This window comes from Amblyomma americanum, chromosome 4, assembly GCF_052857255.1.
Source record: "Amblyomma americanum isolate KBUSLIRL-KWMA chromosome 4, ASM5285725v1, whole genome shotgun sequence".
Lineage (NCBI taxonomy): Eukaryota > Metazoa > Arthropoda > Arachnida > Ixodida > Ixodidae > Amblyomma > Amblyomma americanum.
The window spans coordinates 199756974-199773259 of NC_135500.1; the positions used below are offsets into that span (position 1 = coordinate 199756974).

At 50.3% G+C, this 16286-nt stretch overlaps 1 protein-coding gene across 1 annotated transcript; it reads right to left on the bottom strand.

The window, feature by feature from the left end:
* Window positions 1–6919: 6919 nt before the first annotated feature.
* LOC144129968 (hexosaminidase D-like) lies at window positions 6920–8557 on the bottom strand. The gene has a single exon (XM_077664021.1). The coding sequence runs from the start codon at window positions 8537–8539 to the stop codon at window positions 6920–6922; it is 1620 nt and encodes a 539-aa protein (XP_077520147.1). The 5' UTR covers window positions 8540–8557.
* Between the last annotated feature and the right edge of the window lie 7729 nt (window positions 8558–16286).

Consider the following 16286-nt stretch of genomic DNA (forward strand, 5'->3'; position numbering starts at 1 on the left):
GATTCTTAGCAAATTATAGACCAAAACCACACGGCTCAACATGTAAACTGCTTGCAGTGAGGTGGAGACATTACATTTAACTCTCCCGCAAAGCACTTTTTAGAGCAGAATTACTAGCAATTAAGCCTATTAAATAAACACAAGTTGCCTTCAATAGTATATTTTAAAAATATCGCTGAGCTATCGCTTCTACGCCAATCTACATTCAAACCTGTGTCCTTATTTTCCCAAGGTCACGCGTTCCTTTTCAGTTAATAATCAGTGCATGACGTGCGCCAATCAGTTGCCCTTCTCTTTAGTGACTACTGGTTACGACCTCTGACCAGCGTTGTTTCATTTTTCTTTAATGCAATGAAGTTCATACTGCGAAAGAGTTAATTGAAACCGAAAACTGAAAGATCTGCAAACGGACAGCTTGCGAAGGCACAGTTCGGCCGCCTCCTCCCCCTACGCAAAGGAATAAGTTCGTCGACGACGCTGCACCCAACTAGGGCGCTGCTATCGCATCCCTTCGCAGCCGGCTTTCTGGAAGCAACACAATAAAGCGACCCGCTGCGGAACCTCATAAGCATGAAAGCCGACGTGGCTGCGGCAAGCAGCAACAGCTAGCATCCCAGGGAAGGTGGTGGAAGGAGGGGTGTGGAGGCAGTGGTGGTGCTGCCCGACTTGTTGCTTTTCGCTTCGTCATCATGTTAATGACGGGCGTGGGTGTGCGCGTCGGCCAGTGGTCGTCTTCTTCGCTCGGCGTGTGTGTTTTTGCTTGCCGCCCCCTCTAGCGGGCGGAGGCGACCGAGTTCCTTTGTTTCTGCCGGGGGCGCCAACCATTAGGGGAGCGGCCGCCGTGCCAATGGCTTGCAGCATGCTGCTGCAAGCCCCCTCCTCCTTTTCCTTCTCCTCCTCCTCCTCATCTGCGGCACGCGCATGGAATCCCCCCAGGACGTGATTAACGAGGATCGCCACTGGGGCTGATAGCATCGCGAATTACAGTGATGGAAGTCCCCCCATCTTGCGCCACTATCTCCGCGAGCACCAACCGCCACCGCCACTGCCGCTGCAGGAGCTCCGGCCACCTCGGTTTGTGTGGATAGTGTGCCGGCGGTTGCTTCGGCGCAAGCTGTTCTTTGAGGCGGTAGGCGGTCCGTTTCGGCGAACCGCCATGGTTTTCACGCGCCTGCGGTGACCTTTAATTGATTTCGTGGCGAAGTTCTCGCAAAGGACAAGGTCATATTGCTGCACGGTGATTCCCCCCTTCATTTGCTCCTGCTGCCTGTTGTGAACGATTAGAACCTACGTCGGTATTGGAGTTTGGCAGGAGCCCCTTGACGATTCTGTATTACACTACTACTCCTGTAAGGAACTTCGCGTTCTTTATCAGTCAAGCCTGCACCGCCTAGCTACAGTTGTGATTGTGAGCTACTAATCGGCGCAACCGATCTTATGGGCGGAAACAAATTCATTGAAGAAGTGTAGATTATCATTTTTGTAATTTATGCAATCAATGTAGTCTAACTTCACAACTTACTGAAAAAAAAGGAAAATAGGAGCGTCCAACTGCCGTCTTCGCACCCATAACTTTTATTCGTTTAGCCATAGTGCGCTGATGATGGTTTGCCTCCACACGTCTGGCAGTTGCGTTTACATCATCGATTAGTCAGAATATTCAACTAGCCTGGCATTAACATTCGATATACTTCTATGCCGTTTTGCTTTTAAAACCGATGTATTAATTTCACCTTCACTGCAGGGCGTCATTTTAGTAGCCCCGAAGAACTCGACACCTGGCCGCAGCGGATCTCACCAGGCAGTGCTGTGTCCTGGGCTGCTTGGACGCATGAACAACATGATCGCTATCTTGCATATTTCATCCGCCAGTATTTTTTTATTCATATAACCATCCCCATTTGATGCCTGAGGTTGTAAATACCGCAATAAAGAAATAGCGCGATAAGAAGAAGCATTCTCCAGGCTCTCGCTAAAGCTTGTACTTCGACACAGGCGTGCCATCCCAGAGCTATGCCTTTTCACTCAATGTTTACATGCCTCCTCCACAGCCGTCACTATGGTGAGTATTATGCCAAAATCAGTACTCGTCATTTGCGACATACACTCCAAACAGAGATGGGTAAAAAGGGGAGTAACAAGGGGCGTAAATGGGGGACTTCACTAGAGGATGTTACTCTCTTTTTACCACCATACTGGCGTATTCGTGTTAAGGGTGTATTAAGTATAGCGCTGACCTACTCTCGAGCTGGCTCTAATTTGAGGGAGCCCACCACGGTAATCGATGGTGAATATGAGCTATCTGCACAGCCATTATTTTTAGCCCTAACCATGGAAGCCGCGACATGACAAGCAGGGTGCTATTTTAAGCACGGACATTGACTAAGCGCACCCCTTCTGAATTTCCTCTGAATTTTCTCTCTCACGGGTTGACAAACTCCACCGAAGTAATATACTTTATTGAGGCCGTACATTAAGCGTCATATAATTTAACGCTTTACGAAGTAGATCGACCATTGGGACATCATGAGTTGCGGTGCATGCATGTACTGTGCAAGCCTGAATGGAATGTGCTGTTAGCTTTGAAAGACAGCTCGAATCTCTCTAATGAACAGAGAAGTCACGTTCAGAGTGGAAAGAATAGAAGTTGTTCTTCAAATTCACCCACAACCATTTGAAACTGACGTGCTAGCATATGCACGTGCTCGCCAAACGCCAACACAAAAGGAAATATGTACAGTCCGCGTCACCCTTGTGTAAAGCTCTCGAGCAGTGCGCACCTGGTAACAAAAACTGAAATCACAGAGCAGCCTCTGATTTCTGGGAAACGTACTTTGCTTGCTGGTCTATCTGGTACTATTTCCGTGCAAGTATTGCCTCTGGGCCCTAAAGAGGCTGCGACAAGATCTGGATTTGTTTGAAGGGAAGTGCACCGCCTGAGTGCTCTACACAAGGGTTACGCAGACAGTACAGCCGATCGTAAGTTGGGATGCCACAAATCTACGTTATCAGTAATGGTTGTACGTACATTTCGCTTTCACATTGATCGCCTTACCATTGCGTCTTTGATATTAATTTCCCCGTCGCTTTTTCGTTCCGTTGCTGCCTGGGTGGGTGCAGGCTCCTGGACTGAGGATGTGGGTAGAGGATTGTAGATGGGAAAATTTTTACCGATGGGTGCCCGGAGGTGCTCCCACCTCAGGGTCCTCCCAAGGGAGCACCTCTCTTGTCCGGAGGGTGCCCGGAAGGTGCGTCGCTCCTCTTCGATCTGCTAGGGGCGCTGAGGGGGGGGGGGGTGCTTTCTTTTTTTTTGGTAAAAGAGGACTATACTGCTAAAGAGTAAAATGAAAAGGCCTCACCTACATAGTTATTCGGTTATTTTTTCACAGCAAAACGAATGGGCATTACATTAACAGACCACCAGCCACTATGCCACAGTGCTTTGTAAGGAAAAGTCTTCGCCGAAGTAGCAGACATTCTCAGCCATGATCTCAAAGGCGAAAACGCCAAAGCTCGCCTTTCTCTGTCTGTAGGAAAAGACCCAGCCACGGTGGTTTAATGCTGAAGGCAGTAGAGAAGGGATTCGAGTACTCAGCTGCACTAACCTGCGTAAACGTCTGAACCTTGAAAGGCAGACTATACAGAAAGACATCTGCTTACCTGCAATAATTGCCAAAGAGACGACATATAAGGCTCTTATCCCTGAACGTGCACCTTAGAAAGTGGTAGCTACTTGGTGCCTCAATAATGCAGCCCGCTCCTACCTCCCCCCGTCCCCCTGATTACGTATGTGCAACGGTACTTGGGCACGGACGACAAAATCGGAGTCATCGGTGTGCCGTTAGCAGAGGGGCATTTAAACATTTAGCAGTGTTCACGGAGTGCTTCTCCGACTTACGCCGCCAAGTGAGGAACCGTTTGTACTCTCGGATACCATAAGCCAAGCCGTGCCGGCACCTTGCACTTAACAGATTTCCGTCTACCAGGAGGCACATATCTGACTGCGGGGTTGTCCCGTTGCGGATCAAACATTCACGTGCGCGAAAAGCAGATATTCTTCGTTCGGGCTTTCCCTCTGTGGCCGTGTATTCGCTTCTTCCACGCCTGGGATGGCCGCCTGGGGCGCTGGCGAATTATGCACGGCTCAGGACTAACGCTGCTGTACAGTGCAAGCAAGCGCCGGGTGCGCGATTTCCCGACTCTTAGGCGTCCTGAATTATTGCCGTCGCCGCGCCGTCAGCGGGAAAGAATCTGCGAAAGCCGCGGAGCTAGCGAGGGCTGGCGTCGACCGAGGAATCCGGCTTTCGGATCCACTCGTCACGAAGGCGACACGACTGCTCAGCGCGGCTTGACGGCTTCTAGGTATTCTTTGTTGCGAGAAGGACGGAGTGAGGAGACCGGTGTCGCCCTCTAGGAGAAAGGAAGAACGACAGAACACTAAAGTGTCTGAATTTGAGAACGCGTTCATTATGAACGCCCCAGTTTGAGACGAGTAGAGGGAGGAGAAGGGGGGGGGGGGGGGGGGGCAGATAATGCCGCTTGCGCTGTCTAGCACACGGTTCTTGTCCTCGCTTGTCTACAGCTCTCCAGTGTTCCCCTCTTGTTTCCAGCACAACAATCCGTCTCCGGGCGCGCCTGTCTCCGTGATCCGACCTTAATTTTTCAGCGCTCTCTCTACCTGCGGCACGTCTAGCGACGCGACGAAACTCGTCCTCACCGTTCCTGCTACCACCGGCTCCTACCCTGCAAAGTTTTCCTCGCGCGGTTCTTCGGGACACATTTCGGTTTCAAACTCGGAAGCGGAGCCGCCGGTGGAGGCAGCGCCGAGAATTAGCTTTTTAACGAAAAAACGCGCCCTGGTGCTGACGCTCAGCCCAATTTTCCTCGGTGTTCTGAGACTTGAGTCAAACAGCGCGCGTGTACTGCCAGACTTGCAGTCTTACCTCTCCTCGGTTTTAGAGCATTCGCTCTTCGGCGCTAGCACGAGCCAGGATGTGAATGAGTAATAGCCTGTTCAACGACGTGAATCTCATTAGTGGGTTTCAAAGCCTCTCGAGCACCAGTTCTGACTCACTGGTCCCGAAGCGAAGCTGCCGTGGCCGCTTCATCTTGGCTGAAGTTTCCTCCCCGCGTTCGGTTTTAGTGACAGTGCGAGTCTAGGAAAACACGCGCATATATGTCTTAGTTGTCTTACTAAGTTCTGCACTGGAACATAAGATGCAGGGAACCGCCACAGCGCTTCGTTGCTTTCTAGTTAGACGGGCAGTACGGTGCCCGAACCTGTTAATTTTCGTAGACCGTTCAAGTTAGGCAACAGGTGTCTAAATTTTCGCTTTCAAAGTTGTCGGAGAATTTTACCAAGTTGTGCACTTTCGTTATTCGCAACTCTATAAAGTCACTCCAGATCATTGCTTGCCATCTACCGGCCTGTGGGAGAAACCACTGCTTAAGGTACAGCACTGTAACGTAGTTTAGTTTTCCGTTTCTCGTGCGCTGTAAAACGGCACCTCTGTTATTGATTCGCCGTGATGCAGCCGCGCCAAGGGAAAAAAAACGAAAAAAAAAACGAACGTCTAAACAGTTTTGCTGCATTCCATTTTGTATATTCCATTTTATTTCATTTCGACTGGCGAAAGAGACTGATGATATGTAGTGCATTTTATTAATGCGCTTGCACTAGAAGCCTCACCGTGAGGAACGTGTCCCGCGTCCGGTTACGCAGTGCTGTGTACGCTCTCTGCTGCCATCTGGCGGATTGCAAGAGCCACCGGCCATGGTTATTACACGGGAGAGCTACCTGCCATGGTTGGTAGGTGGGAAAGTGGAGAAATGATAATCCTCCTCTCTTAATGCTTCCCATACCCCAACAAACTGACTCAGTATAAAAAAAATGACGAATAATGACTCCAGAAAAATGAGAATGACTAGGAAGGCGTCGGGAAAGAGTGCGGCAAAGTTGTTCAGGAATTTGCTAATCAAAATTGAGTTTGGAATCTTTATCAAAGAACTTACATGTGAAAGTATATAAGAAAATTCAAAGAGAAAAAAGAAGTAGAAAGAAGCAATTAAAAACAAGAAGACCTGACGCTAACGCATGTTCGTCGCATAATGATAATAAAGCGACCCCGCAATTTTTCTTATCGAGCTCGTTATCATGGTTGCTTTCCTGCCATGGTGACATTCTACGAAGTATAGAGGCCATCAACAGGCACACATGTCGATATCATTTGTATGCGCTATTTGTCACAGTGCTTCGCGAAATGCGGATCTGTGCAGCACATGGGAAAAGCCACTTTCAAGCATGTTATGTGTTTTTTTGGCCGATTTACGCGTATGCGTTGTTTTGCCCTGGAATCCGAGATAATGTGACGTGATTAAGTGTGTAATAGTAGTCAGATAAGAAAAAAAAAAACCAGTTCGGTGCTTTCCGAAACACCAAAACACGGAATACAGGGTAGTGTCTTCACAAATCTGTGGCATGTTCACGTAAAAAGGAGTGCTTGAGATTCTGCTGCAATCTCGCATCGCTGTCCGCATCGCGTGTTACAACGCCCCAGCAAGTGCACCTCTTCGCCTTTCCACCAAAAAAAAAAAACGGTTTCTCTGTTTCTCACCCAGTGTGTACTATAAGCGGTCATGGTGGGCGAACGAAGCAACAAAGGCGGGACAAAGGCAAGTGCTTCTTTGTCCTGCCTTTGTTGCGCTGTTTGCCCGCCATGAATGCTTACCGACTCGCCCAAATTTCAGCTTTACGATAAGCGGCTACAGGCAGAGTGCACTGCGGAAATATACGCTTATAAAATATCCGAAGCTATTTCACAGCTACGTTATGAAGCATTCAGCGGCTACTTTATTTCGTCCATTACATAGAACCACACAGAAACCGCCAGCAGACGCTTTTCTTTAAATGATGTTTTGTTTATTGCTGAGAACGGATGGCGCCGTGTTCGTCAGGATCAGCTGGTGCTCTGCGTGGCCACTTTGACATCTTGTACCTGGCTCCCACAGTTGACTGAAAAACGTTAAGCGAGCCGGACGAATCCAGAATGGCTTGCTTCTGCTTAATGTCCGCCATCACTGCTGTGATCCTAGCCGTGGCATATTCATCGGCAATCTCCCTGCTGTAAACTTCCTCGAGAGCCCTTCGCAGAGACACGTTTAGCGCTGAAAGTTCAGCCAACTGAGAGTGGAGATTCTTGATGCAGTCTTTGTCCTCACTTTCGGATGTCTTCAATGATTCAAGCTTCTTTGCGGATTCGGGCTTGCAACGCGGCAAGTAAGGCAACAAATCCAAGTGGCGTCTGAGCGTCTCCAGATTGCCGAGCTCGTTAACGATCGCAGACCCTGGAAACTTGCAGCCCATGCCCTGCATGTTGCTGTCATCGTCTACCCTAATGGTGCGGTTGCATCCGAGAAGAATTTCAACCGGGGAGGAACCGTTCTTCAAAGCAGGCAGTTCGCCAGCTTTCCGCACCATAGCCAGGCAGAGAGCCAGAGACGGTAAACTGACCGGCAAAAGCTCGCGAAGGGGCGAATCGTGGCTAATCCGCTGCGGACCCATGAGGGCGACGCCTGGGAAACGGACGTGCTCCCTCCACTCTCTCATGGCACCGATCCAGTTGGCATGGCTTTGGATGCGCTGCTTCAGACGTGGGTAGACGGCCGTCACATCGCCGACTTCCTTGAAAGAAGTGGCCATCCACAACGAGTTTCCGAACCGTGATGCGAAGTTGAGCCAGCTGCTGAATTCCAAGTCTGTCCGGTAGGTGGCCACCATGACCTCGACGTGAAGATGAACGGGAAGCATGCGGTACAGCTCGTTGGGTATCTTGGCGAGTGTGTCGTGCCAGACGATCGTCTTGACCCCGTAGTTCTCCTTGAGATAGTCGGTGATGAGCTGCACGTACGACATGTACAGCATGTATCTGTCGTAGCGGCCGAACCGCCTGCTGGAGCTGGACGAGCCTGGGTCGGCCGGGTCGAACCGCCTCGCAGTGCACCGTTTGCACATGCCCAGCGCAGCAACGTCACCGCAGCCGATGTGCACGTAGTACAGATCTTTGGCATGATGAAAGTGCAGGATCTGGTCTAGGATATCTTGGATGAGCTTCACTCCAGCAGGGTTGGAAGGGCACATGGTGCTGGGATCAGTGGGAATCTCGCGGTACTTTGCGAACTGTGGGTGCTTGAGAATGTACTCGAGCTTGTCGAATGTGTTGATGAGTGGCACAATGGTGAGACCGTTGTCTCGGGCGGTGTCCAGGATGGAGCGCAGGTCCTGGCGCGTGTAGGCCCGCGGCGACGCCAGGGCGTGCAGAGGCTCACCGACGAATGGGAAACTGTCCTCGTATTCGACCAGCAGCCCCGTGGCGCCCAACCTCTTGAGGGTGGGGATGAGCCTGATCAAGTAGGATGCCTTGGGCGGCGCACCCTTGAGGTCTAGGTGAACCAGGCGGTGAGGCGGAATCACGTTCATGACTGCCAGAGTTGCTTGCGGCACCAGGACCGCAAGCAGAGCGGCTAGGGCGACGCTCGCCATGGCTGGTAGTTCTCGAGATTTCCGCTTCTTCTTCTATTCCACTGCAAAGACGCGCGCGCCTATCTGCGTTCTTTTCGTTTTCGGTCTGCGTTCTAGGTTTATAAAAATGCTTCCGAGTTTATTTTTTCTTCCAGACCAAATTTGTGTTCTCAGCCAAGAGTGCCAGAGAGCTGCTGGCAAACAACGGAGGGGTAAAAATTCCGGCTATAGCTTTTCTTTTTGTGGGCGTAGTTGCCACTGCGGTACCGTATGACATGAACATAACCCCGTGTTCGGAGATTACGTAGCGTCGACTGTCGAGAATATAAATACGATTATCTGAAGCAAAGGAGACGGAAGACAAGTAATATGCACTATCCTACGCAGCATGTGCCATCAGGAGCAATGGGAGCATGATGTAGTAAGTCTCAGTGATCCACGCTTCTTGTAGCATTTTCGCTATGGGTGAAAAGGCGTCCCTGCTCACGGAGAGTGCACATGCTAAGCCACACTGGCCACTTTAAGGCCCTAAATTGGCTCTTGCTATATTGCAGTGTAAAAATTGACAAATATTGTTCTCGTCGAGAGTAAATATAAGCATAAACTGCACTGCAAGAAAGGCGTAGCGTAATCAAGTCATGGGGAGCGCCCCACATCAGCCGTTTTTCTGCACAACTAACCACTCTAGAATTCGTGTCGCCGTTGAACACATCAGTCAAGAAAGCCTCCAGCTATGGCCTATTTTCACTAATTTCAAAGCTATCCTTCAAAGCTTACAAGCTGCACTTCGCCGTGAATCCCATGGAGAACTGGCCGCGGAAATCCGAAAGCTATATCACTCTGCCATCAATAAAGGTCACATTAATAATATTTGCCAATGGCTACCCGGGCACAGCTGCAACGCAGGCAATCACCGCATGGACGAGGCTGAGCGAACTGCCCACCATGACTGCGATTGTGTGTCGATCCCCATTTCGAGAGCAGACGACGCGGGCAGGCTTCGCACACTGGCGCGGGAGACCACGCTTGCCTTGTGGAATTCCGGCCAGTTTTCGAACTTACGCCTGCAACCCCTGAACCATGACCTCCACAATGACTTCCACCCGGCCTACGACGGCGGGAAGCAACTTTGCTGTGTCGCCTGTGGCTTGGTGTAGCTTTCACCAACCATCAACCCTATGGCTAATACCTCTGCATGTGCCATCTGCGGGTGAGACGAGACTATAGCCCACATTCTTTGTGCATGCCATGCATACAGTGCCCAAACGCAGGTTCTTTGGCATGCGCTGGAGCGTCTAGAAACACGCCAGCTGAGGGAGATGAAGATTCTCGTACACTGGCCACAGTGATCCTCAGCGGTGAAGGCCTCCCAGGCACTGGTTCGCTTTTTTGAGAGCGTCGGGCCTGCACTATAAGCTGGGAATTTACCGCACGCTTACTGATGGTGATGACGATGATGTCGTCAAGCTTAATGGCACATACCCACGGCAGGGAATTGGCCAGGATGCATTGCTGATACAAGCGCTTGCTGACTTCGCACGCTGACTTCATTTTTCTTTTACTTCCTTTTCTCCTTCACCTTTGTATCCCTTCTTCCCTTTCCCCTACTGCAGGTTAGCAAACCGGTTTCGCCTTCGTGTTAACCCTCCTGCCTTTCCTTCTCCTCCTTCGCGATTGACAGCTCTCTCAGCTTCCTTTGCTACTTTTATTGTATAGTAACTCGCGGGACCAGAGCTGGTTACTGACCTTGCTGATGCATGGCGCCACGGGATCTGTGTCGGCAGCACCCGCATTACGTAATAACGTCAACTCACGCAGCGCTGCCGCTTCGCTCATCATGTGCAACCAGGACTGCGCGTGCACCTCTCGGACTGCCGGCCAGAACTTAGGCTTCCTGGTGCCGCGCGATGGCTTTTACTGCCATGGGACCATGAAGGCGCTGTTGTTGATACATGCTTTGCACCGGCTGCAGCGCAGCTCTTAAGTTACCAGGAGCGGGTGCACTTGATGTTTCGCCGATGCTCGTTCAGGTTCGGCTCCGTGTTCTCCTCAGTTCTGGCGTGTCGACAACGGGAGCTAAAAGCATTTAATGATTTAAAAAGTGAAGCAGGCAGAGAACAGAAGAGCAGAGTGGTTAATCAGACCGAAATCTGATTGACTGTTCTTGAAAAGGAGGAGAGGCTGAAGGGACTGAAGGTACGCGGAAATGAGAAGAGAGCACGGATAAAGAACGCTGAAATAAAGGTTCACGAAGTCGATAAACGGTTCCCAAGGCCTCGACTTCAGGAATTGTTGTAGCAGCCGCATGAGGAATGAGTATGTGAATGATTGAACAGTGAGGCCACAGTTCAAGTAACCTGCCTTTGCCTGGACAATTCGAGTCTCCTTTTCACAAGAAAATAACGCTTCAAGCACAGCGTACGCGCACCTGTTGCTCCGTGTACGGCTAGCCTCCCCCATTGTTACATGTGCATAGGATGTTGTATTTAAAAGCGTACGACTTGGGGTTACCATGATTTTGGAAACCGCTGTCAAAATGGCCTTGCTGTCGACGCTTACTTACCTACCCTGGGTGTCCAGTGTGTCTTTGCGGCGACGTAGAAGGGGACATCCAATGCCAAGTTAGTGTCCGCCTTGCAATGCGACCAACCAAGATCCCTTACCTGGCAGCAACGGTTCTCTCGTTGGATTGTGCGGCATCCCACGTTGAGTGGGCATCCGGGCTCTCCATCAGTCTGGTCTTTTTTCGGTCTTATTTGGGAACCCTGCTGATATGCGTTTCATATATTCTTATCATGCCTTCATCTGCTTCTTAAATGCTACTTTCCGACAAACAGTAAAGAGCAGCGATGAATTGTGTCGTGTCTTCAACTCAATGAGTAGTCTTCGGGGCACCTCAAGGCTCAGTTATTGGACCCGTTATTTTTTCACTCCATGTTAACGATTTCCCATCCATTTTATTCTATTCCGAAGCTTTAATGTACTCAGAAAATGCGGCGCCGATCTTTTTCAGTGACAATTTAAACGTGCTCGACGTTATTATCAATACAGAGAGTTCATGTATGGCTTAGAAAAAAAAATAAATATCAATACTGACAAAACTAAATACATGGTTTCTCACTCCAAAAAAAAAAAAGAGCTCAATTGTGGTAGGTTTAATTTATTTTCAGATACTGCTTTATTACAGGGAGTAGCCTCGTTCGATTATTGAGGGGTCATGTTTGATTCAGATATGAACTGGCAATCGCATATACGTAAGAAATGTTCGAAGCTAGCTTATGGTTGCCACGTGTTACTAAAAGCTCGTCAATGTTTTGGAGTAGCGGTTTTTCGTATTCTATATTTCGCAGTTGTCCATAGCAATCTGAGCTACTGCTATTCCTTGGGGCAGCATATAAAAGGCCTATTTAGAATTTATTAGCCGCCTATAAAAGAATGCAGAATGATTATTACCTTTCAAGCAGATCGGATACTACAAAACCAATATTTCACCTGATGCATGTCCTTCCTCTGGGCTCTGCTCATGTATTAAGTGTAGCCGGCATGGTACATACAACAGCAATACATAATGACCCTCAGCTCCTTTACGTCACCAGTGTTCCGGTTGCCACAAATGCTTACGGTCGATTGGCTAATAAAGTTTCACGGCTCTCTCATTTGAAGTTCTATACCTTCAAACGTGAAAGCTGCACGCAGTGTTTCCATGCCCATCAAGGCCTTCTTTTTGAGTGTATAAGTGGTATAATAGGACAAATATTCACCTATGCTTGCTGGTACTCTCTGTAGAATCGGTACACTGATGTCGTAATGCCCGTACTTAGTTGTTATCTTATGGTCGCTGTGTTGTTATTGCTTGCTCAATTATTGCGGTACATCGATCAATTGGTCCTGTTATAGCCACTCAGGATATATGACGAAACAAGTTTGCACAAGTTTTGTGTAACATGAAGATGAAAGTGTCAATAAAAAAAGCGGGGTTGTGTCAACGCTAAAAGAAGATTCTGCGTTGAATTTATAATTACAATGCCATGAGCTCATATTGCCCTCATACTGCGTAAATGTGCAGCGCTTTTCAGGAAAACCTCCTTTGCAGACCACGGCCAAACATAAATTGGTGTCGCGGATTTCAAGCTTCTGGCCATGCCTGGCGTATGCCTAGAAGTATTTAATTCGATAACTCTCCTACACATTTGTGGAATAGTCTTTTTTTTTTTTTGCAAATCCGTTGCGCGTGCTTTATGGAACTACTTAGTTACTAGCATTTCTACGTCATCTAATGCTTCGCACAGCCCATTCGCGCGCTAGGATAGCGTACGCGGGAATCCTTACTGCGTCAGATGCACCACGGTTTTTTTCTCTGTCGCCTTCGGAGAACTTTCGCGATTTCCCCGGGTACTCGTGTCCGTCGGCGGCACATCGGTGATGAGAAAGCAAGGCCGATCATCGACAAAGCGTCTTTCCCCCCGCTCTGTGTGTGCAGTACAATCCACGCTACTCCTCATCGAGATGAGAACTGCGACTTCCACGAAAACTGATCAGCGACCGACCGGGCCGTTCGCGATAGCAGTGGCGACGTCCGTTGCCAGCAGCGTGACCAGCGAGAAGCGAAGCCGCGCGATGCGTTCGCGCTGATCTTTCGAACGGCGGCTGTTGTCCAGACTACGACGCGGCCAGCCACGATTGGTTGGGTGTAAACCAATTAGGGGCCGCGCTGCACCTCACGATTCCCCGCGGCGGGAAGGAGTCGCGGAATGGAGGTGGTGGTCGGGGCAGGTTATAGAGAAGGCTGTTGCTAGATACAGGCTCCGCGCGTGTGTGTGTGTGCGCGCGCGCGTGGGAGCCCGGTCCGAGAGAGCCAAGTCGTTCATCCACAATTCATGGCCGAAGCGTTCGGTATAGGGAGCTCGAGGAGCCATGGTCGTCATCGCGGTCTCCGGCCGGCGTTGGCCGAGGCGCCTGGGCCCCCTTTTGGCGCTTGTAAACGGCCGCTATCGTAAAAACGCCGCCGCCGCTGCGAGAAGCAGGGCCTACGCGAGCGAAGGAGCCAAGAGCAAGGCTGGGCCGCGCCTTCTCTGCTGGCTTCCGCGGGAGCGCCGGCGGTCGGCAGCGGCGCGGAATTATTGATGAAAGAGCTAGACGGGTAGATTCATTTCAGGGAGCCCCCAAATGTTCGTGGCCGCGGTCGTAACGGGGGGCGTCATTTTTCTTAATGCCGCGGAATGGTTTTCTGGGACACATCGACCGACGCCCGCCTTCGGCCAACTCTCCCGCAGAGTTGGCGCCGCGGAGCTGAACGCGGCCAAGAAGGCGCGCGGTCCTCTCTACGCGGAGGAGGCGTTGGAGCTTCTTTCGAGTGTAAAACTGTTTCTGTTTAGCTTATTCGCCGAGCGGCCGCGCCACCTGCCGGAGCAAAGAGAGTCGCGAAACGCCGCTGTGGGGTCCCGATGACCGCGCTCATACGAGTCAGGGCCTGGCTGCGGGACGACCTCTGTGGGCCACGGGGGACGATGCTCAGGTGGCCGCGGCGCGCTAACACGCGTTTTCTATAATTCAGAGAACGGTGTCCGATGCTCGCCCAACACGCTCGCCGACCGAGCGCATTTCGCGCGCTCGCGCTTGATGGCCCGCCGGAGTGGGTATCGATGAAAAGAAATAGGCTTGCACGCGCTGCATGGGCTCCGCTCGCTCATCTTTTTGCTGTGGTTGTCTGTCTCCTGCGTTCCGGACGATGAAGGCTCTCTCGGATGGAGCGAGGCATCCTCTGATAGGTCGAGAGATCAAATGGAGACTGCCGCTTCCGCTCGCTCATGCGTGCGAGTGTGATGAAAAGATGGAACGTCCGAACCACAGTGCTTTTGTATCAAATGAAGCTAAAAGACGTGCTATTCATTATAGCGACGATCCCATTGCTGTAAGATATCGTTCTTATCGTGCTTCTCGTGTTGCGCTTTTCCGGATTTGAAACTGACGTTCTATTTGCGATGGGCGGCAGTTGGTGCTAATGATTTGATCTTTAATGGCGCATGGGCAACTTTCACAAGGAGCTCCGTGGCCAACTTGTCTAATATGCACGAGGTTGCAACAGACACTTTTTAAGAGCGTGAGCTCTTAATCACCACGTTTGGAGATTTCGTGGGGTCTGCTACCACCCTTAGATCACAGCGCCATCTGTGGCAGCAACTAGATAACAGCACATCTCGCACTCAGACTTGGAGCGCCGTCTATAATGCGTACGTTCGTTCCGATCTATATACTCCGACAACAAGGGGAACCCATCCGTGGTCAGCTGTGTACCGAATTTGGTAGCCGAATTCTAGGTCCACCTTGAGCCCCCAAACGAAGCAAGTTCCGAAGCAAATTCCGTTTGAGATGGATGGAAGGTAGGAGCATCCCCTTTGAACGGGGCAGAGGTTGTTGCCACTATGCAGTTTTTTTCCTTTCTTTTTATAACGGGACGTATCCTGAGAGGGCCCAACCTAACGGCGCAACTCAACAACGGGTAGACGTGCATCGCAATTTCTCTGATAGATGGCGCTAGGCGTCGATCGCTCTGCTAGGTGGAAAAGTTTGTTTACTTTTCCGAACCGTTCAGGGTTTTCTTCACTGGCCCCGCGAGATGCGGAAAAACTTTCGTTTTACGTATGGCCAATAAAGCTAGCGCTCGTTACTTCAACGTCTTCCAGACAGTGGCAGCCTCTTTTTTTTTTCCAAGCTGTTCACTCATTGGACGCCTTGCACTAGGAAAAAGGGAAAGCTGGTATCTATTGGAAAAACAGTGGGTAACCGGCGGCTCTGGGGCACACCCCGGGATTCTAGCAAACGAGCCAGATGCTCAACTACTAAACTGCCGATGCCAGTCCCATGGTGTTGGAATAGTATTAATCGCTTTTTTATTGTATCAAATCATGCGTGCACGACTTCATCTTGAGGTTCACAGCTGCCTAAAAAAGTAATCGCTTCTGGTCACGACGGTGGTATTCGTGTCCTCTGATAGACCTTTAGTAAATAAAATATCAATCAAAAGAATAATATCTCTGTATCGCAGTCATCTCCTGGCACGACTGAAAAGCGATGAGCCGTGAATGGTCACGTGATTCGTGTAGGTGTGGAAAATTTGAGCCTAGCTGTTGTCCCTCTCATGGTGCAGGGGCGCAACACTTAACCGCTCTCACTTCATCGGTAGGACAACGCAGACAGCTTTACAGCGCAGTTGCAGGGACGCCGGGCAGGATTAGAACCGTTCGGCGTCCGCCCAGGTGCTGTGCTGTGCGAAAAGGTGTTCCGCCCTCCCAGGTTTTATCCCCTGTTATAGCGCAACGACAACGCTCACTGCCTTGCTGCAACCGTCAAGAAACTTGTCGTGAGAGGTAACGTGTGTCCATAAGCAAGGGTAAAGAAAAAAGTCTTGTTAGCACTCGTTGAAAAACTATAAAGGCAGGGTTACAGATTCAAAATTTACATATGCTATGCTGGAAGATAAGGTCTGCAATTAGTATAAATGAACACTGCTCTACGAATATACCAGACGATTTTTAGGGAGAGCTTATGGGAAGCTGGGAGCCCGCACTACCTCTTTGAAGTGACCAGACTCAACCCGGGCTCGGAAGAAATTTTCTCTGCCCGACGCGTTTGCTGGGCCAAGTCCGGACTCAGCCGAAAAGTAAGGCACAACCAGACCTGGAAGGAAAGATTCGCTACCCACATGAGCCTTATCCACAGGCAGGGACGTGCCAGGGATTTCGGGTAGCCCCGGCCAGTGAAGTTCTCT